This window comes from Podarcis liolepis (assembly GCF_965112155.1).
Source record: "Podarcis liolepis genome assembly, chromosome: 1".
NCBI lineage: Eukaryota > Metazoa > Chordata > Lepidosauria > Squamata > Lacertidae > Podarcis > Podarcis liolepis.
In genome coordinates, this window is record NC_139554.1 from 124,690,751 (window position 1) to 124,716,384 (window position 25,634).

The window sequence follows — 25,634 nt, forward strand, 5'->3', positions numbered from 1 at the left end:
GATAAATAGGTACCACTCCGGCAGGAAGGTAAACGGCGTTTCCGTGTGCTGCTCTGGTTCACCAGAAGCTGCTTAGTCATGCTGGCCACATGACCCGGAAGCTGTACGCCAGCTCCCTTGGCCAATAAAGCGAGATGAGCGCCGCAACCCCAGAATTGGTCAAGACTGGACCTAATGGTCAGGGGTCCCTTTACCTTTACCTTTAATGCGCCATCAAATCTAATGAGCACCTCAGTTTTCAGAACCTTGAAACCAAAAAAACGTATTTGCTGGCTACTGTAAATGTGCCATTGAATCTAATGCACACCTTAATTTTCACAATGTAATTTGGCCAAAAAAGGTTCACATTAGATTCGAGTAAATAGTTGACTTCAGTAAAGGACAGAGTCAGAAAGATCTGGAGTGTTTCAGGGGGAGGGGATGGTTTAATTCTGATATGGCTTATGTAGGACTTGAAAGCCTGCAAACCATAGTTTTACCACATGAGGGAGTGTTTGTACAATCTTTAAACATAGACAATTTTAGTTTCTTCTAATAAACATCCCAGGTCACTTCCAGATGACCTGCTTATTGATCATTCACCATGATTTGTTTGCACAAAGTTTTCAGCAAGGTTATATGATGTTGGCTGATTATCGAGCATTCGTTCTGATTTGCTTGCAGGGAAGTTATATGACATCGCATCAAGCAATTGTTTCCACGGCAATTTCCCATCCAGTAAAAGTCAATTTTGGGGGGAAGCATGGGCGTAGCTGGGGGGGGGCAGCTGCCTCCCCTAAATCAATCAATCAATAAAATTAAAAATTAAAAAAATAAATAAAAATAGTTAACTAACAGGTTGTGCCTCCTCCCCTAACAAAACCCCTGGCTATGCCCATGTTGAGTAGCTTTTGTTTTGTTTTGTTCACAAAACACAAATCTACTTTAATCACATAACCTGAATTTGCCAGTATGTGACTGAATCCCACCCACAAGATAGGAACAGTCTGGGAAAGTCCCTGATTAGAATAAATTTATCCCCAAAGAAGGAACAGTAACGATCCAAATACTGAATCAGGTGTGACCTGAAGCTTATTTTCATTCTTGGCTGATATTTGTCAGGAGTTTGGGGGTTATGGCCAGAGACAATTGCAGGCGGTGGCAGGGGGTAGGGGGAGGAGGCAGAAGATCCAGCTGGCTTGGTACAGCCTCAAAGGGGGTCTAAAATTTAGACGCTTGTTAATTTTTTGACATTTCATAAGCCAACTGAAAAGAAGCTGTGGTGGTGGTGGCCTTAAGGGGCATTTAGAGGGAAGAATCTGCTGGCACAGTAAGGGTTAAGCCCCCCTCCTTTCTGCCAATCCTCTCCTGCAAGTGGTGACTCACAATTATTATTTTTTTGCAAATGCAGGGTTGGGAACATGGATTTGCCGTGATAACGTGGTATTGTACCCAAATCACAGTACAGAGCTCCTCACTCAGCACTTCCTCTGATCGTTCATTCATTTACCTGGTCATGTGGCAAGCCAAGGTGATCTGCCACAGCTGCCACCCATGTTTCTGCAGTAAGGGCTGTCTGTGGGAATCCGAATCCTCGAAAGGCAGTGTTCGATGGCAAGTTAGTCTTACAGGCCCATCCACGGCTTCGGAAGTTGGGAATATCATATGCGTTGCAACTCTTTAGCACAACGTAGTCTATTACCTAATGCATGGGGATAGATAACAAACCTGTTAATCACGAGTACTGCGTCTTATGGAGTTGAATGTGGCAAACAACTGAATTGTGCGTACGCCTGGATGCATGTACAGTCAGGTTCCATATTTCTTTATCCACAGAGCAATCCAAGGGCTTGTCTACACTGGAGTAAAATGTACACATGCCATTAATGTATAGGTGTCCACATAAACATCCTCTGCATCCCAGTATTGTTTCCCTACTTTAAATGTGGGTGTCCCCCCCCCCCCAATCCTGGCCATTTCCCAACCTTCCAAGGATTGAATAAACCCACATTTAGAGAAGGAAAGTTTAGTAGAACACTGGGATGGGGAGGACATCATGTGGCCATCCCTTTATTAATGTAGGCAAAACAGGCAGGTGCAACTTCACATTTTTCATTCCAGTGTGAACACAAGCTCCAAGACTAAAGACTCACCCTCACATCTACTGTATTTGGGTCAGTGTGGACAAGCCCCTGGAGATGAACACCTGAACTATCCCATGGTCTAACTGGTTCTATTGACTCTAAGGCAGGGTGGGGAACATGTGGCTGCCCATATGTTGTTGTCCCTGGATGGACAAAGGACAAATCAACATAGCTGTCAACTTACAGATTTGAAAATAAGGGACCAGCAGCCTCACCTGTTCCAGGCACTCCAGTCTTCCTGTCCTCCTGCAGTCTGGTCAAACTCATGCTGGTAGCTTTGAGAACACTGTCCAACCAACTTTGTAACCAGAGGTTCAACTGAATAGAATCTGAATCACATGCACCACAAGGCCTATGCAGCCTCAACTTAAGATGGCTCCCCAGCCTGGCTTTGCACTGCAAAGTTTGCAGCAGCACGTGCAACAAAATGGCGTCCAGCATTCAAAAAACCCCTCAGCTTGCATTAGCTAGCCACACACAAGGCATGAAAGCTGCACCCCCCCCAGTCGTTCTTAGACTTCTTATTGGGTGAGCAACACAGCCAAGCAACACAGTTGGAGCCTCCCTCCTCCCTGGCCAGCAGGGAGGGAGGGAGAGGAGCTGCTTCCTTTGAAATTTAAGGGACATCATTTAAGGGACATTTAAGGGACATCCATCATTAAGGGACAGCAGCGGGACATGGCGCTGGAATAAGGGACTGTCCCTTCAAATAAGGGACACTTGACAGCTATGCAAATCAATGGCCAGGGAAGATGGGGAGTTGTAATCCAGCAATAGCTGGAGGGCCCCAGGAAGGGATGGAGGAGAATTTTGTTTGGTCCATATTTTAGGCAAACTGACCTAATTTGCAATTCCTGGCCACAGAGTACAACATAATTATCCTTTGGATTTTGCACTTCTCTGGATTTTGTTATAAAGCTATTGGCTCAAAATGCATAAACAAATGCTCTGTACCTCACATTGAAAAGACAACAAAATGGGCAGCAGGCAAGACTCTCTGAGGAGGGCATTCCACAAGTGGGCACCAGCACCAAAACTGGAATTTACTTCTCAGTAAATATGCATGAGACCAGGCTATAAGTCTTGTAAACAGGGTTACTTGACTTTGTACTTAGGAAATCTATCTATCTATCTATCTATCTATCTATCTATCTATAGATATATATTACAAATATCCTTTATTAGGCATAGCAAACCACATATTATCAAACAGACACCATATACAAATTGTGCAAAATACGAGCTCAGCATAACAAGGTTTGTCCCAGTCAGATCTTTAACTCCAGAGGAAATCAATTTGCATAAATAATACAATACAACACTACCACATCACTGATCAATTAAGAACCACTAAATCTCTTTATAATGGCCCAGTCTTTCTACATGGACAGCACTCAAAAATTCAGCCACTATTAAAGTAATTTGATCATTCCTGTCTGCAAGGTCCTGAATCGTTGGTATCATAGAATTCAGCCTATTGAGTTGTAAGGCCTCTAATAATTGTCTTCTGGCATAAATGCCAAAATCACAAGAAAATGAAATATGCTCCAAAGTATCAGGATCCTGTTTAATACATTTGCAGAGACGCTCTGATTCTGGGCGTCACATTCAAAACACCTGTAGATGGCACTTCATTCTGTGAGGAGACATTCTCTCCAGCTACTAGGAAAAAGCTACCCAAGCTGGCTTCAAACGTTGCTGTTTTTTGGAACCTAGTACACCACCTAAATCAAGGGACGCGGGTGGGCGCTTGTGGGTTAAACCACAGAGCCTAGGACTTGCCAATCAAAAGGTCGGTGGTTCGAATCCCCGCGACGGGGTGAGCTCCCATTGTTCGGTCCCTACTCCTGCCCACCTAGCAGTTCAAAAGCACCTCAAAGTGCAAGTAGATAAATAGGTACTGCTCCAGCGGGAAGGTAAACGGTGTTTCCGTGTGCTGCTCTGGTTTGCCAGAAGCGGCTTAGTCATGCTGGCCACATGACCCGGAAGCTGTATGCCGCCTCCCTTGGCCAATAAAGTGAGATGAGCGCCGCAACCCCAGAGTCGGCCACGACTGGACCTAATGGTCAGGGGTCCCTTTACCTTTACCTTTCCATCACCTAAATTGTTAATGTAAAAGCTGCCTAGCTTCTCCGTGTTCCTGTTTCCCACTCATCAAGAAACCTGCGTGTTTCTTCTAAGGATGAAGAAAGATCTGGGTAATCAGCTGGATTTCATATTCTAAAAAAAGGGGAGGGGATCAGTCATCATATATTTATCCTTCCCTGCATCCTTAATGCATTTCGAAACTTCCAAAGAATCTCTAAAAGAGCCTCAGTTGAATGACTCCTCTCACCCCTCACATTCCACCTTATGGTTGTAATTGAGGCTGTGTACAGAGGCATATCTAGGCTCCCTTGCACCCTTGGCACAGAGCTGTATCAGCACTCCCCATCCTTTGCAACCTTGGCAAGGAGATGCACCAGTTCGCATCCAGAGGTACCACTGTATGGGATAACAACCAGATTTGAAACATTTTGGTCCATGATCTCTCTTGGCTTCAGAGATCATGGACCAAAATGTTTCAAATCTGGTTGTTATCCCATACAGTGGTACCTCTGGATGCGAACTGGATCCGTTTCAGAGCCCTGTTCACATCCTGAAGCGAACGCAACCCGCGCCCGCGCATCTGCGCGTACCGCAATTTGCCGCTTCCACGCGACATCAATTTGAGCACATGCGTGACCGGCAAAACCCGGAAGTAACGCACTCCGTTACTTCCGGGTTGCCGCAGAGCGCAACCTGAAAATATTTATCCCGAAGCATATTTAACCCAAGGTATGACTGTATTGATAATGAGGGCTGTGACTTCGAGAGAAAGTCTTGCTTAAGGCTGCCTAGTAACTTCATGTCAGAAATGAGATCCAAACTCTGAAATCCCGTCATGTGTGAAGTACCCCTTTCTCATTCCATTTTCCATTTGCGAATTCAATGGGCTGCCATGGAAAAACTTACCAGTTCTGATTCATCAGGTGTACACCCGCCATTTACGTAGAACAAAAGATCAACAGCTTTGATTTTGCCATCATTCGTGAATCCCACCTAAAAATTCAATAGCGTATTGCAGTAGTTAAGGCACATCAGACTCATGCTTCATTCTCTGAACTGCGTGAATTTATCTTGGAAACCACTGGTGTTTCTTTTAACTTACTAGGTTTCCTTGGATAGGATAAATCTAAAAAGATGCTTGATGCCTGCCACCTATCCTGTACAGCCCAACACACATATTTCCCTTTTGACCATACCATGCACCCCCGACTTTTGCAAGGTATTAGTGCCTTGTCTGGGGTCGATATTACAGTTACTCATTTAGCAATGAAGGGAAAGCCAAAAGTGTTTTAATAAATAAATGAATACTTTTGGGTCAAAATAATCCTCTTGGGGAAATGTAGGGAGAGATACCTCAAGGACTTAGCCCAGTGGACGTGCAAAATCTAGTTCAAAGCATGGGGAAGTTTTGCAAGTCACAGAAGCTTGTAAAAATCAGTATTACTTACTTTATATTGCCCCCAAAGAGGATGTCGACCTCCAGGTATTATCATGTCATCATCTCGCTCCATGATAAAACGGACCGGGCGGCCAGTTCTAAGCCAAACAACAAAGACTTAGGCTACCTTCAAGGTAAGCTGTTAGCAGAACCAATAGCTCCACAGACATCCTGTTTGTCTGCTCTTATTGATCTGTTTACAGTGAGGTTATATGACAATAAGCACTCGTGTTGATTTGCTTGCTCGGTGTTTATTCATCTTCCTGTTAAGCATCCATTCATTCTACACTTTTCAGTGCATAAGTTGCACCAGGGCAACAGGGTGCTTTAATCTGCTTTTATTGTACAAACCTAATTTCTAGTATGTACCACATGGGTGGCGCTGTGGTCTAAACCACAGAGTCTAGGACTTGCCAATCAGAAGATCGGCGGTTCGAAACCCTGCAATGGGGTGAGCTCATGTTCCTCTGTCCCAGCTCCTGCCAACCTAGCAGTTCAAAAGCACGTCAAAGTGCAAGTAGATAAATAGGTACCACTCTGGCAGGAAGGTAAACGGCGTTTCCATGTGCTGCTCTGGTTCACCAGAAGCTGCTTAGTCATGTTGGCCACATGTACGCCAGATCCCTCGGCCAATAAAGCAAGATGAGCACTGCAACCCCAGAGTCGTCCGCGACTGGACCTAATGGTCAGGGGTCCCTTTACCTTTAATTTCTAGTATGTCCTTGAATCTCTCCTGCAAAATACTGACCCCTGGAGGCAAACAATAAGTAGATGCTGACTGGTGCTTTTGAGTTATAAAACATGCACGCCCTGTCATAAGCTGTGTGGGCATTGCCTTTGCTTTTTGGAAAACACAGAATGTCTATAAAATTCTATGGTAAGAGGTTTTGTATATGAAGAAGGCACTTGTCGTTTTAGTTGCTTTCAGTAAAATCACAGACAACTGCAACACTTACTTGTGTGCAGCAACTGCTGCAGCTGCGGCAAAAAATGAAGGTTTTGTACTCTTTCCCCCAAAAGCTCCGCCAACTCGCCTTGTGTGGGTCATGATCCTATTGGATTGAACATTTAATGCTGAAGCCACTGTTTGCTGCAAAATAAACAAAATAAAAGCATTTTCAGGTTGTAAAAAAGCCTAGTATTTCCCTAGATCATTAATAGCATATTTACTCCAGATGTACACACAGTGGTACCTCTGGTTACATACTTAATTCATTCCAGTGATCCATTCTTAACCTGAAACTGTTCTTAACATGAAGCACCACTTTAGCTAATGGGGCCTCCCACTGCTGCGGTGCCGCTGGAGCACAATTTCTGTTCTCATCCTGAAGCAAAGTTCTAAATGCGAGGTACTATTTCTGGGTTAGAGGAGTCTGTAACCTGAAGCGTATGTAACCCGAGGTACCACTGTATTTAATTTCATCTCCTTGCACTTCCTGTACATACCACAGAACCTAGGGCTTGCCGATCAGAAGGTCGGCAGTTCGAATCCCCGCAACAGGATGAGCTCTCGTTGCTCGAACCCTGCTCCTGCCAAACTAACAGTTCAAAAGCACGAAGTGCAAGTAGATAAATAGGTACCGCTCCGGCAGGAAGGAAAACGGCGTTTCCGTGTGCTACTCTGGTTTGCCAGAAGTGGCTTAGTCATGCTGGCCACATGACCCGGAAGCTGTACGCCGGCTCCCTCGGCCAATAAAGCGAGATGAGCGCCGCAACCCCAGAGTTGTCCGCGACTGGACCTAATGGTCAGGGGTCCCTTTACCTACCTTTTGTCAGCCCAATCTTTTAACTGAAAACACTGCACAATTTCCAGTATATTCTGGATGAAACATGTCTCCCCCCAAAAAAGTCTGGCTGGTAGGGAATCATTGAGATGGCTTTGTGCAGGAGACAGATTCTGTTACAATAAATTAGGAGAAAAAGAACCACTACAGTCATAACTCGGGAAAAATACACTTCAGGATACCGCATTTTTCGCCCTATAGGACGCACCGGCCCATAGGACGCACCTAGTTTTTTTGGGGTGAAATCAAGGAAAAAAATTTTATTTCCCCCCCTGGTTTGCGCAGCCATCCCCAAGCTAGAAGAGGGAGACGGAGCGCTCCGTCTCCCTCTTCTGCCTTCAGGGACAGCCTCTCTAGCCTCCGTGGGGCAGCGGCTTGCCCCGCTATCCCCCGAGCTTGTGGGGCTGGCGGGGGGGGGGAGAAGCAAGCTTGCTTCTCTCCCCCCCCCCGCCAGCCTTCAGATCAGGTCGAGGAATAGCGGAGTGGTGGCGCTTCGCCTCCCCGCTATCCCCCAAGCTTGTGGGGCTGGCGGGGGGGGGGAGAAGCAAGCTTGCTTCTCTCCCCCCCCCCCGCCAGCCTCCAGACCAGGTCGGGGAATAGCGGGGTGGCGGTGCTGCGCCTCCCCGCTATCCCCCGAGCTTGTGGGCTGCAGGCTGCTGCCCACAAGCCTTGCGAGCCCGCGGGACCTCCCCCCGGGCTTGCAAGGCTTGCGGATAGCTTCCTGAAGCCTGGAGAGCGAGAGGGGTCGGTGCGCACCGACCCCTTTCACTCTCCAGGCTTCAGCGAAAGCCTGCATTCGCCCCATAGGACGCACACACATTTCCCCTTCATTTTTGGAGGGGGAAAAGTGCGTCCTATAGGGCGAAAAATACGGTAAGTATTTTCGGGTTGCGCTACGTGGCGACCCGGAAGTAACGGAGCGCGACCTGGAAGTAACGGAGTTTCTGGGTCAGTCTCAAGGGCAGCCCCACGTAGAGCGAGTTACAATAATCCAGTCTGGAGGTGACCGTCGCGTGGATCACAGTGGCTAGGTCAGGGCGAGAGAGGTAAGAAATTGTGCTCCAGCGGTGTGGCGGCAGCAGGAGGCCCCATTAGCTAAAGTGGTGCTCCAGGTTAAGAACAGTTTCAGGTTAAGAATGGACCTCCAGAATGAATTAAGTTCTTAACCCGAGATACCACTGTGCTGTCAAACAACAGCAGCATGTCTATGGAGAATGGATACACATGCTGTAAGACAGAAATTCAGCATGTGTGTATATGTATTTTTGTGTGTAGAAATAAAAGATGGCAGCTACCAAAGGAACAATGACCCTGGGCGAGTGCCCGGAATCCTCAGAATCTTGCAGAGTGGGGTTGGCACTTTTGTATCAATATAAATGCTGTTGTTTTTAATTACAAACATCAACAACTGATTACATCCAGTTTAAGACTCTTTTGTGCCAGTGGGGTCCATCTCATGTGTACTGCTGAAATAGTTGTGGAGTTTCCCCACGCTAGCAGCAGTCAAGGACTTCGAGTTGCCTCACCTGGACTTTCGAACCATATTGGGTAGACGTATATATATCCATTTCCTTATCCTCTTTTCTTGGAACGACAAACACACTGTCTGTTTCCAGGTAAAAATGTTCTTGCCCTCCGACGTGGATCTCGCCTGTTAAAAAACAATTGCATGGCTAATTTGATTAGATTTGTACCTTACCATACTATGCGGCACTTCTGTAGGCTTCATAAAAGGGGATGGTTAAGACGAGCAGGAACAACAAACAGATGAGGATATTTCACCCCTTCCCATTGCAAGAATCTCCTGACAATGTTTTAGAGAGGAGGGGGCGGATTTTGCTCATTACTTATTCTGCTCCAGCCTGACTTCAAAGAGGGAGTCTGAGTGTTATCTGTGTATAGATGAGGTCGCTGCTCAAGCAGCTGTAACACTCACGCAGTCCAGCGTCTCCTGTTAGTCTGTTAGTTAGTTTTGCAGTAGCTGTAGAGAATAAAAGAAGTTATTCTTCGAAGCTGTCGTTTGTGTGGTTCATGCTCTGCTGTGCTCCGCTGACTTTTGGAAGTGAGTTTGGTGCTCACAGCTCTGAGTTGTGAGTCCACAGCACTTAGACCTGATTCCTGTGTGGAAGCTCTCTGGAAGTGCTATCCCAGCTCACCTGGCCCAGCTGAAGAGGTTGAGGCCAGTTGGTGGCACTGGCTCAAAGGCGAAGCTGACAACAGATGTTTCAACAGATTGAAACAGATGGTAGAGAGGCACTGAACGGCAACCAAGAAGAGCCCCATACAATACCATCACTCCCTGGGCTCTGAGCCTTCTTCCCTTGGTGCAGGCCTCCCCAAACTAGGCCCTCCAGATGTTTTGGGACTACAACTCCCATCATCCCTAGCTAACAGGACCAGTGGTCAGGGATGATGGAAATTGTAGTCCCAAAACATCTGGAGGGCCGAGTTAGGGGATGCCTGCCTTGGTGGCTTCCCAGCTGGTTCATCGCACCACTCCTCTTTATCCAACCAGTCCATGACATGGATAAATGGATCTTTGCCACGAGTGTCCACTTGTTAGGGTTTTACTCTTGTTTTAAATGTATTTGTTGTTTTTGTGTTTTTACCGTTTTAAATTATTTTATGTGTAAATTGCCTTGAGATTGTGCCTTAGAAGGTAATTAATAAAATAATAAAATAAAATAAAATAAAAAGAAGAAGAAGAACTGAATCGAAAGTGTTCCCCATCTCTGATTCACACAGCTATGTTTTCTGCATAAGGAGTGCTCATGGCACAGTTGTCACCCGGTAATCATACCAATCTGTGATCAATTTAAATGAAATTTAAACAGATAGATGACAAGAGAAGACTCCCTGGAAAAGACCCTGATGTTGGGAAAGATTGAGGGCACAAGGAGAAGGGGATGACAGAGGACGAGATGGTTGGACAGTCTTCTCAAAGCTACGAGTATGAGTTTGACCAAACTGCGGGAGGCAGTGGAAGACAGAAGTGTCTGGCGTGCTCTGGTCCATGGGGTCACGAAGAGTTGGACACGACTAAACGACTAAACAACAACAAACAGATAGACTGAACCTGCTTGCTGCTATGTCACGAGAACACCATCCATTACTGATAGCACCCTACCTTCAATGATGTTCTCAACATTCTTAAACGATTCTGTAATGTTTCCTCTTTCTATTTTCTTTTCTTCTGTCAAGAATGACTTGTGCTTAACTGCTTCCTGAAAAATAGGAGGCAACACAACATTCAGTCCCAGAACACAAAGCACTGTGTGGTCCTCATCACTACCATCTTACAGTTCTTTCAGATGCACTGATATTCTTTCCCAGTATAGTTGCACTGATTTTACTCTAGCTAAGGAGTTGGCTCATGCCTGGTCAGAAACTAAACAATAGGTTCTTTTCCTGTTCATCAAATCCCTGTTGTTCAAAGATCTGCGTCCAAAGTGCTGTATGGGAAAGAACTATCTCCAGAAATAAATAATAAACAATTACATTAAAAAAGACCCTTGGTCTGTCTCATGCATCCCAAAATCTGCCCTTTTTCGTGTTATGGTGAAGGCATTTGGTGTTCTTTGTCCATCTGTTCAAGCCCCATTCTCGTATTGTTCTTTGAAAGTTGTATCTACTTTTGCGGCTCCCCAGTAAGTATTATTACATGAGTAGTACCTGTGAGAATGGGGAACATATTTCATCCAGAAAGCAGCTGGAGGTGTAGCACAGTAATCAGAGTGTTGAGCTTTGAGCCTCAGCCATGAATTTACTAGTTACTTCAAGTGAACCAATATCGCTCAACCACCTTACCCCACAATCTATCACATGCGGATAATGATAAACCACCTTACCCCACAATCTATCACATGCGGATAATGATACTGACATCTTATAGGTTGTTTTAAAGGTTGCTGAGATACTATATGCCACGGGTGGGGAACTGTGACCCTTCAGATGTCACTAGGCTCCAACTCCCAACAGCCAATATGGCCAATGGTTACAGATGATGGGAGTTGTAGTCCAACAACATCTGTAGGGCTACAGGCTCCCCTCGCCTGCTGTACGTAAAGTGCACTAAATGGTCTGAGGTACGTGGCAAATGCTAAGAGGAGGAGGAGTTTGGATTTGATATCCCGCTTTATCACTACCCGAAGGAGTCTCAAAGCAGCTAACAATCTCCTTTTCCTTCCTCCCCCACAACAAACACTCTGTGAGGTGAGTGGGGCTGAGAGACTTCAAAGAAGTGTGACTAGCCCAAGGTCACCCAGCAGCTGCATGTGGAGGAGCGGGGAATCGAACCCGGTTCACCAGATTACGAGTCCACCACTCTTAACCACTACACCACACTGGCTCTAAGTACATTTGTATGTACTCTGTCATCCTGACATTACTGAAAGGAGACTACTGTATACTTATGGACATAGCCTCTTTCTCAAAGACACATGTCTGATTCAAGAGATGGCAGAACAACCTAATAAGCCGATAAGCCCTTTTAATTTGAAATTCAGAACCATCAAATACATGCACACAGTGGCCATATTTGGATGATTCAAGCTCATCTGGACAAGCTGCAATACAACAGTTTGGCTTAATGTCCTGACTTGTTCCGATGCCATAGTTTCTTGGTTCAGACAAAATGGAGAACTGTAGTTGGTGAAATCCTTCCTGGCTTGTTTGTTCGCTTGCACAAAGGGTGTAGCCAAAATGCGACACAGCTTATTAAGATATGGTCATCTGAATGCTATCAGTGTTAACCTATAGGCTGTCAAACCAGGGTATTGCATGTTCTAATAGCATCCTTAAGACTGAAAGGTCATGCAGATCCTATGCAGGTGTGTGTTTGCCATCCTATTTATTTGCCTCAGGTACAAGATGCCTCAAGGGTGGTGCTGTGGGTTAAACCACAGAGCCTAGGACTTGCCGATCAGAAGGTCGGCGGTTCAAATCCCCGCGACGGGGTGAGCTCCCATTGCTCGGTCCCTCTCCTGCCAACCTAGCAGTTCGAAAGCACATCAAAGTGCAAGTAAATAAATAGGTACCACTCTGGCGGGAAGGTAAACGGCGTTTCCGTGAGCTGCTCTGGTTCGCCAGAAGCGGCTTAGTCACGCTGGCCACATGGCCCAGAAGCTGTACGCTGGCTCCCTCGGCCAATAAAGCGAGATGAGCACCACAACCCCAGAGTCGGTCACGACTGGACCTAATGGTCAGGGGTCCCTTTACCTTTACCTTACAAGATGCCTTTGGCTTGCCCTTTGGGAGGACTTTGAATATTATGAAGCCATCAGCCATGGAGGGCTGCTTTTTTTATTCCTGACTTTGGGCTTTACGGTGGTACCTCAGGTTACATATGCTTCAGGTTACATACCCTTCAGGTTACAGACTCTGCTAACCCAGAAATAGTACCTCGGGTTAAGAACTTTGCTTCAGGATGAGAACAGAAATTGTGCTCCACCAGCACAGCAGCAGCAGGAGGCCCCATTAGCTAAAGTGGTGCTTCAGGTTAAGAACAGTTTCAGGTTAAGAACGGACCTCCAGAACGAATTATGTACTTAACCCAAGGTACCATTGTATCTGGCAGGAGGAAACAGGATGCTAGAGTAGCTGGAGCATTGCCTTGGCTTTTCTAATGTTCTTATCCAGTGCTTTTTTCCTTAAAATATGTTTATGGGTACTCTCATTTTGACTCAGTAAAATCACCATCTTCTAGTTCAAATCGGGGGAAATGAATACAGTAAATGGACAAAAGTACAAAGATTCACAAAATGTTTAGGGGTATGTGTCCCCCCCAGAAAAAAAGCACTGTTCTTATCTATTCCAATAGTTAAGATAGAGTGCAAGTAAAGTACATCTTGAAGCTTCACAAACGAGAGGCTGATTTCTTACCTCAATGGTCAGGATCAGTTCCAGTTCTTGGTACTCTATCTTCACTTTTCTTCTGGCTCGCTTTGCGCACTCGTAGGATTCTGCAACCACACCGCAGATAATGTGGCCGATATATAGTACCTGCATGGCACCCGACCAACAGAAATGGAATGGCTTCACTATACAGAACAACAACAACGTGGTTATTTAATGTACTTCGATAGATTTCATGCTAAGGCTTTGGGTTTCAAACCATGTTCCAGAGACTATCCTCGGGTTCTCTGGAAGCTTTTCAAGCAAGGAGTAACAGAAGGTGAATTGCTTGCTTACCACTACCAACCTTCCTCTTCAATGTATAGGCACAGAGGAAGGGTGGGAATATTCTAATTTGCATGTCTCATGCCATGAGTACTCTCTGACCTCAACTGAACTGAGGGCCCACCCTAGAAGACTCCTCAGAATTCTCTGCAATGACCAGCTGACAAGTGGATATGTCAGAGGTTTGCCAATGAAAGCCACTGGTAAAGTATATATATGTGGCATTTATCTTAAGTAAATATGAAGTATTTAGCATGCATCATGTAGTGCTTCCAGTTTATCTGTTTAAGCAGAAGACTTTCGTACAAGGGTGGATAAATTAATTTGCTTTCAAGTAGCCAGGGTGTTTTTTTTAAAAAAAGGGTATACATATTGGAGACCAAAAAATATACAGTGTTATGTACTGAAATTCTCACCCTGGGCCAGCAGGGGGATACTGTAGTTATGCAAATGAAGGATTGAAAGTGACGTTCAGTGATTGGATAGTTTGTATGCAAATGAAGGATCGAAAGTGACATTCAGTGATTGGCTAGTTACAGAAAATGGTTACTGTTGCATTCTAGTGGAGCTCTATATAAGCAGGCTGGCTGAGGTCCTCAGTTCAGTTCTGTTCCAGCTTGCAAATAAAGAGCTGCTTTGGAAGAATCGCTGTGTCATCTGATATGTTTGCCCACAACTTAACATACAGTACAGTGGTACCTTGGGTTACATACACTTCAGGTTACAGACTCCGCTAACCCAGAAATATTACCTCAGGTTAAGAACTTTGCTTCAGGATAAGAACAGAAATCGTGCCACGGCGGTGCAGTGGCAGCAGTAGGCCCCATTAACTAAAGTGGTGCTTCAGGTTAAGAACAGTTTCAGGTTAAGAACGGACCTCCGGAACGAATTAAGTACTTAACCTGAGGTACCACTGTATATAGAATGACTGAGGACCAACATAAACATTTGCTTTTTTTAAACAATCTTTTCAAATTCATGACAATTAAGGGGTGAAGATTGGGCTTGTGTCTAATTTTATGGCATAGTGGCTAAGAGGAAGTGAATTTCAAATTCCCAACTCAAAAGTAATCTCTACCACATACCCAAATAGGTGGCCTTAAATAGCCCAGTACATCCATCTGATATATGGGTTAATAATATTGACCCACCATACAGGGTTAGTCTAAGGAGTTCTAGTTGCGGAATCTTATCTCCAAGGGTTATAGCTCTATGATAGAGTGGATATGCTAAAGGTCCCAGCATAATGGGAATTCACCTCTTCTTCCCCAATGTGTGCCCCATACCATCCCCAAATGTGCTCTGGAGGGTTGGGAGAGTCCCCAGACGGATTTAGGGGGATGCAGAGGGAGAAGAGTTTCTGCTGCACAAGGAAAACCTTCGCGTTTGCAGAGTTTTAGCCTCAGTGCTATGTTGAACACAAGCCTTTAAAATACATTTATGTTTTAATCCTGCATTCATGGATCCTTCGAACAATGATTCAGACACAGACACTGTGGGGCCTCTTGCACATTTAAGGGTTGCCTAGAACTGAGATTTTCACTATTTGACTTTCCCTGGCCAGGAGCTATGGTGATGAAAGATGCTACAGCTAGCAATTACTTTCCTTCCTCTGAAAGTTTGTTAGTGTTTTCCTCCAAAGCAGCTCGGTTCTAGTGGTCTAGTCATGCCCAAGGAATTGTAAATGTCTGCCTTTGATATTTTTAGGGTACAATTCTGGGCCTGCTTATCTCTGAGTAGATGTTGGATAGGAAGGCAAAAAACTCAGCAAATACCTCTTCGCTAGCAAAAATTTCCTCTTTTCCATCACCATTATGCCCTGGAATATCAGCTGCTGTTACCACGGCAACCACCCCTGGTTCTTCTAAGGCCTCTGACACATCAATGGATCTGGAAAGGAGAGATAAATAGAACACTTTTGTTCCAATGGGTCGCAGTGATCAAACATGATGGCAAGATGAATTAAATAAATAAATGTTTTAAGAAATAAACATTCAGGGGCTAAAGTAAACATGCACTTTTTCCCTACGTGTCTAAGTTGTGCACAGCTAGTATTTCTGCAGCTGGAAACAGATAGTGAAACAACCCAATGTATTTAGTCTTAAAAACCTCTTTGTACTATCTTAACTGGTATCTGTATATGTGTGAAATCACCCCTAATTGCAATACAGGCAGGCAGCTGATATGTGCAGCTGAGGGTCCACCCTAGACTGTGGTTTCCAGATTTTTTCCAATGAATCCAGAACCCCTTTTTTTTTTTTTTTTTTTTTTGAAGCTGAGTAGCAACAGGGAGTCAGTAGTGGGGATGGTGAGGCAAAAGATCCTGGGCCTAAGCACACATGCATATTGTATAAAGGTAAAAAGCCCTTTTGTTGCACCCTGTGAAACATAAATCTGCAGAGTTTTTTTAAAAAGTGGGCAACGGCCGCGCGCCCACAACTACCTAGCCTCCCCTGATCAGTCAAAACAAAGGGGGCAGGAGATCTGTACCGCCGGACGTCCCCGGTTACTCTTCAGCAGTGGCAATGGCAGCGGTAGTCAACAGCCTGGAGCCAGCCTGGTAGCGCAGTTGGCTCTGGCTGGCTTCAGGAGCTGCTCGCTGCCAGGGCGTCCGCCAGTTTGCCTCCCATAAGTCCCCATATGATGTGTTTTGTGCGCAACACATCATATGGGGACTTCTGGCGAGGAAAAATGGTGGGCGCCATGGCAGCAAGCAGCAAGCAGCTCCTGAAGCCAGCCAGAGCCAACTGCACTACCAGGCTGGCTCCGGGCTGCTGAGGCTGCCGCTGCCACGTTTCCTGGGGACAGATTTGCAAATCTGGGACATTCCGGGGACGGAATTTGTCCGGGGATAGATTTGCAAATCCAGGGACTGTTCCAGGGAACTGGGGACGTCTGGTAACCCTACCCTAGACATTTTGCAGGACAATAAATGGTGCTGTCCCCCACTCTCAAATCAAGTTGAAGAGTGCCCATCTGGTCAAGTAATTTGAGGCAGAAAAGACCACAAGCACGCCTCCCCCCCCGCACCCTGTCCCTAAGAGTTTAAACACAACAATACAGTGGTACCTCGGGTTACATATGCTTCAGGTTACATACGCTTCAGGTTACAGACTCTGCTAACCCAGAAATAGTACCTCGGGTTAAGAGCTTTGCTTCAGGATGAGAACAGAAATTGTGCTCTGGCGGCATGGCAGCAGCAGGAGGCCCCATTAGCTAAAGTAGTGCTTCAGGTTAAGAACAGTTTCAGGTTAAGAACGGACCTCCGGAACAAATTAAGTACTTAACCCAAGGTACCACTGTAATAAATTAACTAGCAAACCATTTGCCACCCTTTCATGACACTCCAAATCGGCTGCTTCAGGCAGCTGCCTCACTGTCCCTAATGGTAGAACTGGGTGTGGATATCAGCCTTGTGTGTTGGATGCACTGAATTAGCACTTCCAGAGCACTCCACTCTTGTTTAAAAGAGCTGTATGTCAAGCCATCCTCTTTCCCCCTACGTTTGCAAGCACACTTGCATTCCAGCCCACTCCTGAAGTAAACCAAACCAAGATTAAAAGCATGGCCAGCATCTGTTACGATATGTCCTCCTTCCCATGTTCTACTGCCACACTTTCCTCGCGCACATTCCTTCTTGTTACTTACAGAATCTTTGCGTGGGCGCATGTGCTGGTGACCACAGCCATGTAGAGCTGCCCTTCCTCTGGAGGCATGTCGTCGACATAGTCTGCTTCACCGGTGGTATGTTTAATACCAGACTGGTGCATGATGGGACGCCCCACTGGGTCCTGAGGAGGCTGACGAGGGTCTACATCCTGTCATATGGTAGAGACATTTACTATACAGTGGTACCTCGGGTTATATACGCTTCAAGTTACATACGCTTCAGGTTACACACTCCATTAACCCAGAAATAGTGCTTCAGGTTAAGAACTTTGCTTCAGGATGAGAACAGAAATTGTGCTCCGGTGGCACAGCGGCAGCAGGAGGCCCCATTAGCTAACGTGGTGCTTCAGGTTAAGAACAGTTTCAGGTTAAGAACGGACCTCCAGAACGAATTAAGTACTTAACCCAAGGTACCACTGTACAGACGGTTCATTAGTTTACTGAGTACAGTGGTGCCTCGCAAGACGAAAAGAATCCGTTCTGTGATTCTCTTCGTCTAGCGGATTTTTCGTCTTGCGAAGCAAGCCCATTGACGGATTAGCGGATTAGCGCTATTCGCGCTATTAGCAGCTTATCTGCTGATCGGATCAGCTGATAAGCGGCTTAGCGGCTTAGAAAAAGGGGGGGAAAGGGAAAAAAACCCAGCAGGAACTCGCAAGGCATTGTCGTCTTGCGAAGCAAGCCCATAGGAAATTCGTTTTGCGAAGCACCTCCAAAACGGAAAACCCTTTCGTCTAGCAGGTTTTCCGTCTTGCGAGGCATTCGTCTTGTGGGGCACCACTGTACTACTCAGAAAATCCTACTAAAATTATATGGTGACAACATGGTTGTATTTTAGTTTGTACAGGCTGAACGTTGGGCCCAGAACTTGTACCATGTTACTATCTGTACCAAAAGCTCCGATTCCATATTGGCTTATATATGAGGACCAGTCAAGCAATGAAATCATGTTGGCCAAATATACGTTTTCTGTTAGTATATGTAAACATTTTCAATTAGTATCCTTGGTATTATGGAGGACAACTTTCTACCTCATGAATCTGCCTACTTCTTAAGATAACCAGTGGAGACCCTGCTCTCTGTCCCACCACTTTCAGTGGTTCAATTAATGGTGACATTGTGAGATTTGACCAGCTCCGGCCCATCTGGAGCTGGTACAGGCTCGTCTTATCTTGAGCCCAAGCAGAGCGTAGTCACGCAGACGAAAGGATAAGCAGGTAATGTGCTACATGCTGAAGTTTATTTACAAGCTATGCTGAGAGCATACAAACGTACATCTTGCCTCTGTGAGAGCAGAGAAGCAACAACTCTCGACACAAAGAAACCGAGAGAACACTGAGAAAAACAGGAAACCAGTGTACGTCACATCCAGTCCCCCATTCCTGTGGGAACCCAACAGTAACTCTGACTGTGGAATGTAAACATTGTCTTGTGACAAGCATTTGCTGCACAGTGAGGAAAGCAGAAACCAACAGACATCAGGCAGGATCTTTTTAGCAGTAGTGTCTAGATTGTGGAACTCTCCCTGCAAGAGATTCATATGGGCTTCCATACTGCAGGTTTTCTGACTCTCCTTAAAAGGATTGTTTCACTGGGCCTTTGGGCTTAGAGTGATGTTCTGGTTCCATGTTGACATTTTGTTGCTGAGATCCTGGTTTTTTTGGTGGTCTGATTTATTTATTTATTTGTATGTATACTAATTTACTACTGGATTAGGTTAAGAACAGTTTCAGGTTAAGAACGGACCTCTGGAACGAATTAAGTACGTAACCAGAGGCACCACTGTATTGTTCTCGGTCATAGACGCCTGTATTGTACTCTCTTGTGGGGCTGCCCTTGAAAAAGGTCCATAAACTGCAATTAGAGCAAAATACGACAGCCAGTTGCTGGTTGGGGCCGTGGCTTGAGTGCATCTAACCCCCATTTTACAACAGCTACATTGGTTGGCAACTGAGTTCCAGGCCCAATTCAAGGTGCTTACACTTCTGTTTAAATCCCTGAATGACCCAGGTGTCATGTAGCTGAGAGAATGACTGCTCCCATCCCAGCTTGCCCATGCCTTGAGATCTGCAGTGGTTCCTGGGCAGGGAGAAGTACATAGCACAGGGTCCTGGGAAAGGACCTTTTCAATGGTGGCTTTGCATCTATGTAATTCCCCACTGGGGTGCACCTGGTCACTTCCCTATACTCATTTAGAATCATAGAATCATAGAGTTGGAAGAGACCACAAGGGCCATCGAGTCCAACCCCCTGCCAAGCAGGAAACACCATCAGAGCACTCCTGACATATGGTTGTCAAGCCTCTGCTTAAAGACCTCCAAAGTAGAAGACTCCACCACACTCCTTGGCAGCAAATTCCACTGTCGAACAGCTCTTACTGTCAGGAAGTTCTTCCTATTGTTTAGGTGGAATCTTCTTTCTTGTAGTTTGGATCCATTGCTCCGTGTCCGCTTCTCTGGAGCAGCAGAAAACAACCTTTCTCCCTCCTCTATGTGACATCCTTTTATATATTTGAACATGGCTATCATATCACCCCTTAACCTCCTCTTCTCCAGGCTAAACATGCCCAGCTCCCTTAGCCGTTCCTCATAAGGCATCATTTCCAGGCCTTTGACCATTTTGGTTGCCCTCCTCTGGACACGTTCCAGTTTGTCAGTGTCCTTCTTGAATTGTGGTGCCCAGAACTGGACACAGTACTCCAGGTGAGGTCTGACCAGAGCAGAATACAGTGGCACTATTACTTCCCTTGATCTAGATGCTATACTCCTATTGATGCAGCCCAGAATTGCATTGGCTTTTTTAGCTGCCGCGTCACACTGTTGGCTCATGTCAAGTTTGTGGTCAACCAAGACTCCTAGATCCTTTTCACATGTACTGCTCTCAAGCCAGGTGTCACCCATCTTGTATTTGTGCCTCTCATTTTTTTTTGCCCAAGTGCAATACTTTACATTTCTCCCTGTTAAAATTCATCTTGTTTGTTTTTTGCCCAGTTCTCTAATCTGTCAAGGTAGTTTTGAAGTGTGATCCTGTCCTCTGGGGTGTTAGCCACCCCTCCCAGTTTGGTGTCATCTGCAAATTTGATCAGAATGCCCTTGAGTCCATCATCCAAGTCGTTGATAAAGATGTTGAATAAGACCGGGCCCAAGACAGAACCCTGTGGCACCCCACTAGTCACTCTTCTCCAGGATGAAGAGTGGAAACGCCTCTTCTGGCAAGTTTTTGGAGGTGGGCTGAGCTGAAGATTTGTTTATTGCTTTTTCACAGCTGGAATTTTATGGAATTGAACAACAATTTCATGATGATTTTTCTTCTGTGTGTCGGAGTCAAGGAATTGTTTTCATTATACTTGATTTGTATTCTATTTCTTTGTTTTATATTTTTATTGGTGTAAACCACTTAATCAATTAGTTAAGTCACAGATCACTGGGTGGTAAAGGTAAAGGGACCCCTGACCATTAGGTCTAGTCGTGGCCGACTCTGGGGTTGTGGCGCTCATCTCACTTTATTGGCCGAGGGAGCCGGCGTACAGCTTCCGGGTCATGTGGCCAGCATGACTAAGCTGCTTCTGGCAAACCAGAGCTGTGCATGGAAACGCCGTTTACCTTCCCACCGGAGCGGTACCTATTTATCTACTTGCACCTTGACGTGCTTTTGAACTGCTAGGTTGGCAGGAGCAGGGACTGAGAAACGGGAGCTCACCCTGTCGCGGGGATTCGAACAGCCAACCTTCTGATCGGCAAGTCCTAGGCTCTGTGGTTTAACCCACAGCGCCACCCGTGTCCCTTCACTGGCTGGTAAGCCATGCTAAGTACTAAGACTAGACCCATTGAACTTAATGGATCTGAGTAACTTAGAAGCATTAATTTCAGTGGGCCTACTCTGGGTAGATCTCAGTTGAATACATCCCATTATACTTAGAGAAGGGTGGGTTAACATGATAGCATTGGCATGAATGTTAATGTTAGATGATGAAAAGCAATGAAAACAATCTCACTGACCTGGTATATTTGCATACCCTGAGGTGGTTTCTCACGGAACTCGCCTAAAGCACTGGCGTATTTCTTTGGCAAGTCAGGATACTTAGATGGATTCTGTGGGAAGACAAATTAATTATATATTACATCAATTTTTCCCAAGAAATTATTCAGGGGCAAGCAACCATATAATGGTAATTCATTGCCCAAATATGTACTACCAGGGTGCTGAAGTTAAGATATGGCATGCACAACTACTTCTGGTGTGTCCTTTCTCCACATGTGGGGGGGGGGGATTTCCAGTCATGTAGCAAAATCTCCACTTATAACATTTTAACAAACTTTTTAATTTTTGTAAAAAGTTGTATTCGAGCCAACATGAAGCACTGGCTGAATGAAAACAGCATGGCATCTGTTACATAGGAAGAAAAGCCAGCTGTACGTAAGACAATTTTTCTACATAGGAAGAAAAGCCTGCTGTACGTAAGGCAATTTTTCTACATAGGAAGAAAAGCCTGCTGTATGTAAGACAATTTTTCTACATAGGTGCAGAAAAAAACGGAGTGTAAAATTTTTTAATGGAAACAATGATCTTTGGTAGAGGCAGGAAAGTAGGAGGAACATTGTTTTTAAGAGGAGGGATAGTTTATTTCTTATCCACCTATACTGAACACAAGAGAAGCCTTCTTGGATCAGACGAAAGGTCCATCTGGTCCAGAATTCTGTTCTCATAGTGGTCAACTGAGTGCCTATGGAAAGTAGGCAAGACAATGGCACCCTCTTATATGTGTTGCAAGCCACTTGTATTCAGAGGCATGTGTGCCATAAGCACCGTGTGAATATGTACCTAGCTCAGTTACTAACTGCTTACCCCCAAAATAAGGCCAGACTTGCTCTTGTGCCTTTAATATCGGCTTGATTTACAGCAGAGCTATTTCCCATACCACATAGCTTTTGGGAACTGAGTGAAGAGTTGCTGGAGACTGGATTGGAAAGGTACAGTGGTGCCTCGCAAGACGAAAAGAATCCGTTCTGTGATTCTCTTCGTCTAGCGGTTTTTTTCGTCTTGCGAAGCAAGCCCATTGAAGGATTAGCGGATTAGCGCTATTAGCGGCTTTTAGAGGCTTTTAGCGGCTTATCTGCTGATCGGATCAGCTGATAAGCGGCTTAGCGCTATTAGCGGCTTTTAGCTGCTTTTAGAGGCTTATCTGCTGATCGGATCAGCTGATAAGCGGCTTAGTGGCTTAGAAAAAGGGGGGGGAGGAAAAAAACAACCAGCAGGAACTCGCAAGACATTGTCGTCTTGCGAAGAAAGCCCATAGGAGATTCGTTTTGCGAAGCACCTCCAAAACGGAAAACTCTTTCATCTAGCGAGTTTTTCGTCTTGCGAGGCATTCGTCTTGCGGGGCACCACTGTATAAGGCTTTCTACTCAAATAGGAAGGGTGATTATTATTTTCTCTCCCCCCCCCTTTGCTTAATACCCAGCCTGATGAAGAGCTCTGGAGAAGCCTGAAGGCTTGGGTGCCATTTTGTGACATTCTTAAAGTTATTGCCCTGCTTTGTTCTTTGGGGTGTTATTTACCATGTTCTTTAAACCTTGTAGCACTTGCAGATAAAATCTGAAGAAGAAGCTGACAAGCAGGGTTCGTCTGTATTCCACTTTTGCACCCGGGGCTGAAGGAGAGAGGATAATTTCTTCAAGAATTAGCCTGCAAGCTTCATTCAGCATCTCTTCATCCCAGTTGCTGGGGGGAAAAATAATACAACCAAATAAGTTTATTTTAGCAAACGATAGATATGTATATGCAGAGTTTTGAAGGGGTGAGGAGAAAAAGGTTTCCAAATGCGTTTATTAAAGTGACTTTGATAACGAAGTACACTTTGCCACAAGAAAACTCAACAGATGGGATTTCATTTCAGGTTTCTCAGGAACTGATAAATAATATTATTCAAAATAGGTCCTTTCTACGGTGGGAAAATAGATTGCATAATATGAACCAGTCATAGCTAATTTTAACATGGAAGAACAGGACATTGGTGCTGGTGACCCAGCCTACATCATCCACAGTGTGCATTAGGAACATATGGATAAAACACTTAAAGTCGTTGATCAGAACAATCAGTTTCTAACAGTGACCAGTCAGATAAGATGCCTTGAGAAACTCACAAGCAGGATATGAAGATGTACATAGGTCATGACTTGACTAATAAGGAACGATGCAGTTAAGATTTGTGTCATCATCATCATAATAATAATAATAATAATAATAATAATAATAATAATAATAATAATTTATTTATACCCCGCCCATCTGGCTGAGTTTCCTCAGCCACTCCAGGCAGCTCCCAATTCAGTGTTTAAAACAATACAGCATTAAATATTAAAAACTTCCCTAAATCTTAACCCAAATACATAAGAGTGTGGAAGGTTTTGTTTTATTTAACATGGTGTTTTCATGTTGTAACCTGCCCTGGAACCCTAGGGAGAAGGTTGGTTAATAAATGAAAAAATGATTGAATGATCTTGCCGCAGTTCAGGGAACTGAATTACATGACATCTAGTCCCACAATTCCCGGGAACCACAGAATGAAAAAAATTCCTAGAAAACTGATATGTATAATTGTGCTCTTAAATTTTATCCCAAATTCATATTCACAGAAATTGCAATTCTTCTCCACTTCCACTCGTGTGGTTTGGTGAAATGTTGGAGAGGGGCTTTTGTTTGTTTGTTTTTAAGAGCAGCATTCTGACATGATATAAACCAATTTTGAAATGAAGACATTTGCCCACCTTTAAAAAAAACAAAAGTTTTTCATTACTACATGCAGACAAGGTTTAAGTACAGAGAGAGTTTAATTTTCCTAGCTTCTAGATTCTGCCCCAAACTCCTCCAAAAGCAAGAAACAGCTATTCCTATATAATGTCAAATGTTACAGTCAATGTACCTTCCAATGAGCTTCTGACAGGTATTTCTTGCGCTCACTGTGGTAGGACCAATGCCACCATATAAAATAGCCATGTCCTCGATGACACCAGTGCCTGGCTGGAAAAGGACTCTCATTGAAGAATTTGTCACAGACAATGCATTTTTTCGTCGCTCAGCCTGCCGGAATGCTGACACAAATTCATCCTGGCAGATGCAAGGAGGAGAAATTGGGTTATTTTACTGCCCTCATCATGCTAGTAGCTGTAGGGTGACATTATACGTAAAGAGCCTTCCGTGAAACAGTCAGTAAGGGTCAAATTACACGTTACATTATTCGTGGTCTTTATAAAAAGTGTGGTTACCCTTGCTACTTTTATTTTGGAAGGAAATAACATGTCCAAAGCTTCAGTCTGGAATGTGTTCCCAGTCTGGGCCCTGCTCCTGTTTCCCTCTGAAAACCGCTCTCTTCACAAGCAACTGCTTGCCCTTAAATGCGTACAGTTTACTACAAGAAACATATTCAGGAGTGAAACAGCAGACAGGGGAGAATTTTGTTGTGAGACATTGCAGGGCCCTGATCTAGATCAAGGACCTATTCCAGATTGGAGTGCCAAAATTGATTTTCTTCAAAATGGAAGTAGCCATGCTATTTAAAGGCATATGAACAATGTAATGTGTAATTTCACCCTGACAGATTGCCAACTTCAGTCATCATACGTATATCTGCCAAACAATAGACTACATCATAAACTCGCTGGGAAGATGTTGCCATCCTAGCTCATGTATACACAGGGCAATGCACATGTAAAAAGGTAAAGGGACCCCTGACCATTAGGTCCAGTCGTGACCGACTCTGGGGTTGCGGCGCTCATCTTGCTTTATTGGCCAAGGGAGCCGGCGTACAGCTTCCGGGTCGTGTGGCCAGCAAGACTAAGTCACTTCTGGCAAACCAGAGCAGCGCACGGAAACGCCGTTTACCTTCCTGCCGAAGTGGTACCTATTTATCTACTTGCACTTTGACATGCTTTCGAACTGCTAGGTTGGCAGGAGCAGGGACCGAGCAACGGGAGCTCACACTCCGTCACAGGGATTCGAACCGCCGACCTTCTGATCAGCAAGTCCTAGGCTCTGTGGTTTAACCCACAGCACCACCCGCGTCCCAATGCACATGTGGTTGGTTGTTAATATCCATGTATTTAAAGGCATGGTAGATTACGATCTACCGGTAGATCGCAGGGGTATTCCAGGTAGATTGCTCAACAACTCTGACCATCCCTTCCCAAAAAAAGATCAACAACTCTTGGCAATGACAATGGGTAGATCATTACCAGTTGTTGTTTTTTTTAGTTTTTTTTTTACTGTCTCTTGGGAGTTGGAGATGCCTGATATAAACTATACTTCCTATCAAACTCAACCTCACTTGGTTGTTTTATTCTTGCTGTATAGCAGTGG

General features: G+C 44.9%; 1 protein-coding gene across 2 annotated transcripts in view; it reads right to left on the reverse strand.

The window, feature by feature from the left end:
- The window catches only part of LOC310689672 (aldehyde oxidase 4-like), a 73,304-nt gene that overhangs the window by 23,690 nt on the left and 23,980 nt on the right, over positions 1-25,634 (reverse strand). For both annotated transcript variants that reach the window (XM_083467552.1, XM_083467553.1), the window contains 12 exons: positions 24,202-24,386; positions 22,838-23,000; positions 21,278-21,370; positions 17,259-17,428; positions 15,386-15,500; positions 13,314-13,433; positions 10,561-10,657; positions 8,960-9,084; positions 6,606-6,739; positions 5,660-5,747; positions 5,118-5,204; positions 1,490-1,681 (listed from right to left, as the gene is read on the reverse strand). In XM_083467552.1, coding sequence (XP_083323678.1) covers positions 1,490-1,681; positions 5,118-5,204; positions 5,660-5,747; positions 6,606-6,739; positions 8,960-9,084; positions 10,561-10,657; positions 13,314-13,433; positions 15,386-15,500; positions 17,259-17,428; positions 21,278-21,370; positions 22,838-23,000; positions 24,202-24,386 — 1,569 coding nt within the window. The remainder of the gene's footprint in view (positions 1-1,489; positions 1,682-5,117; positions 5,205-5,659; positions 5,748-6,605; positions 6,740-8,959; positions 9,085-10,560; positions 10,658-13,313; positions 13,434-15,385; positions 15,501-17,258; positions 17,429-21,277; positions 21,371-22,837; positions 23,001-24,201; positions 24,387-25,634) is intronic.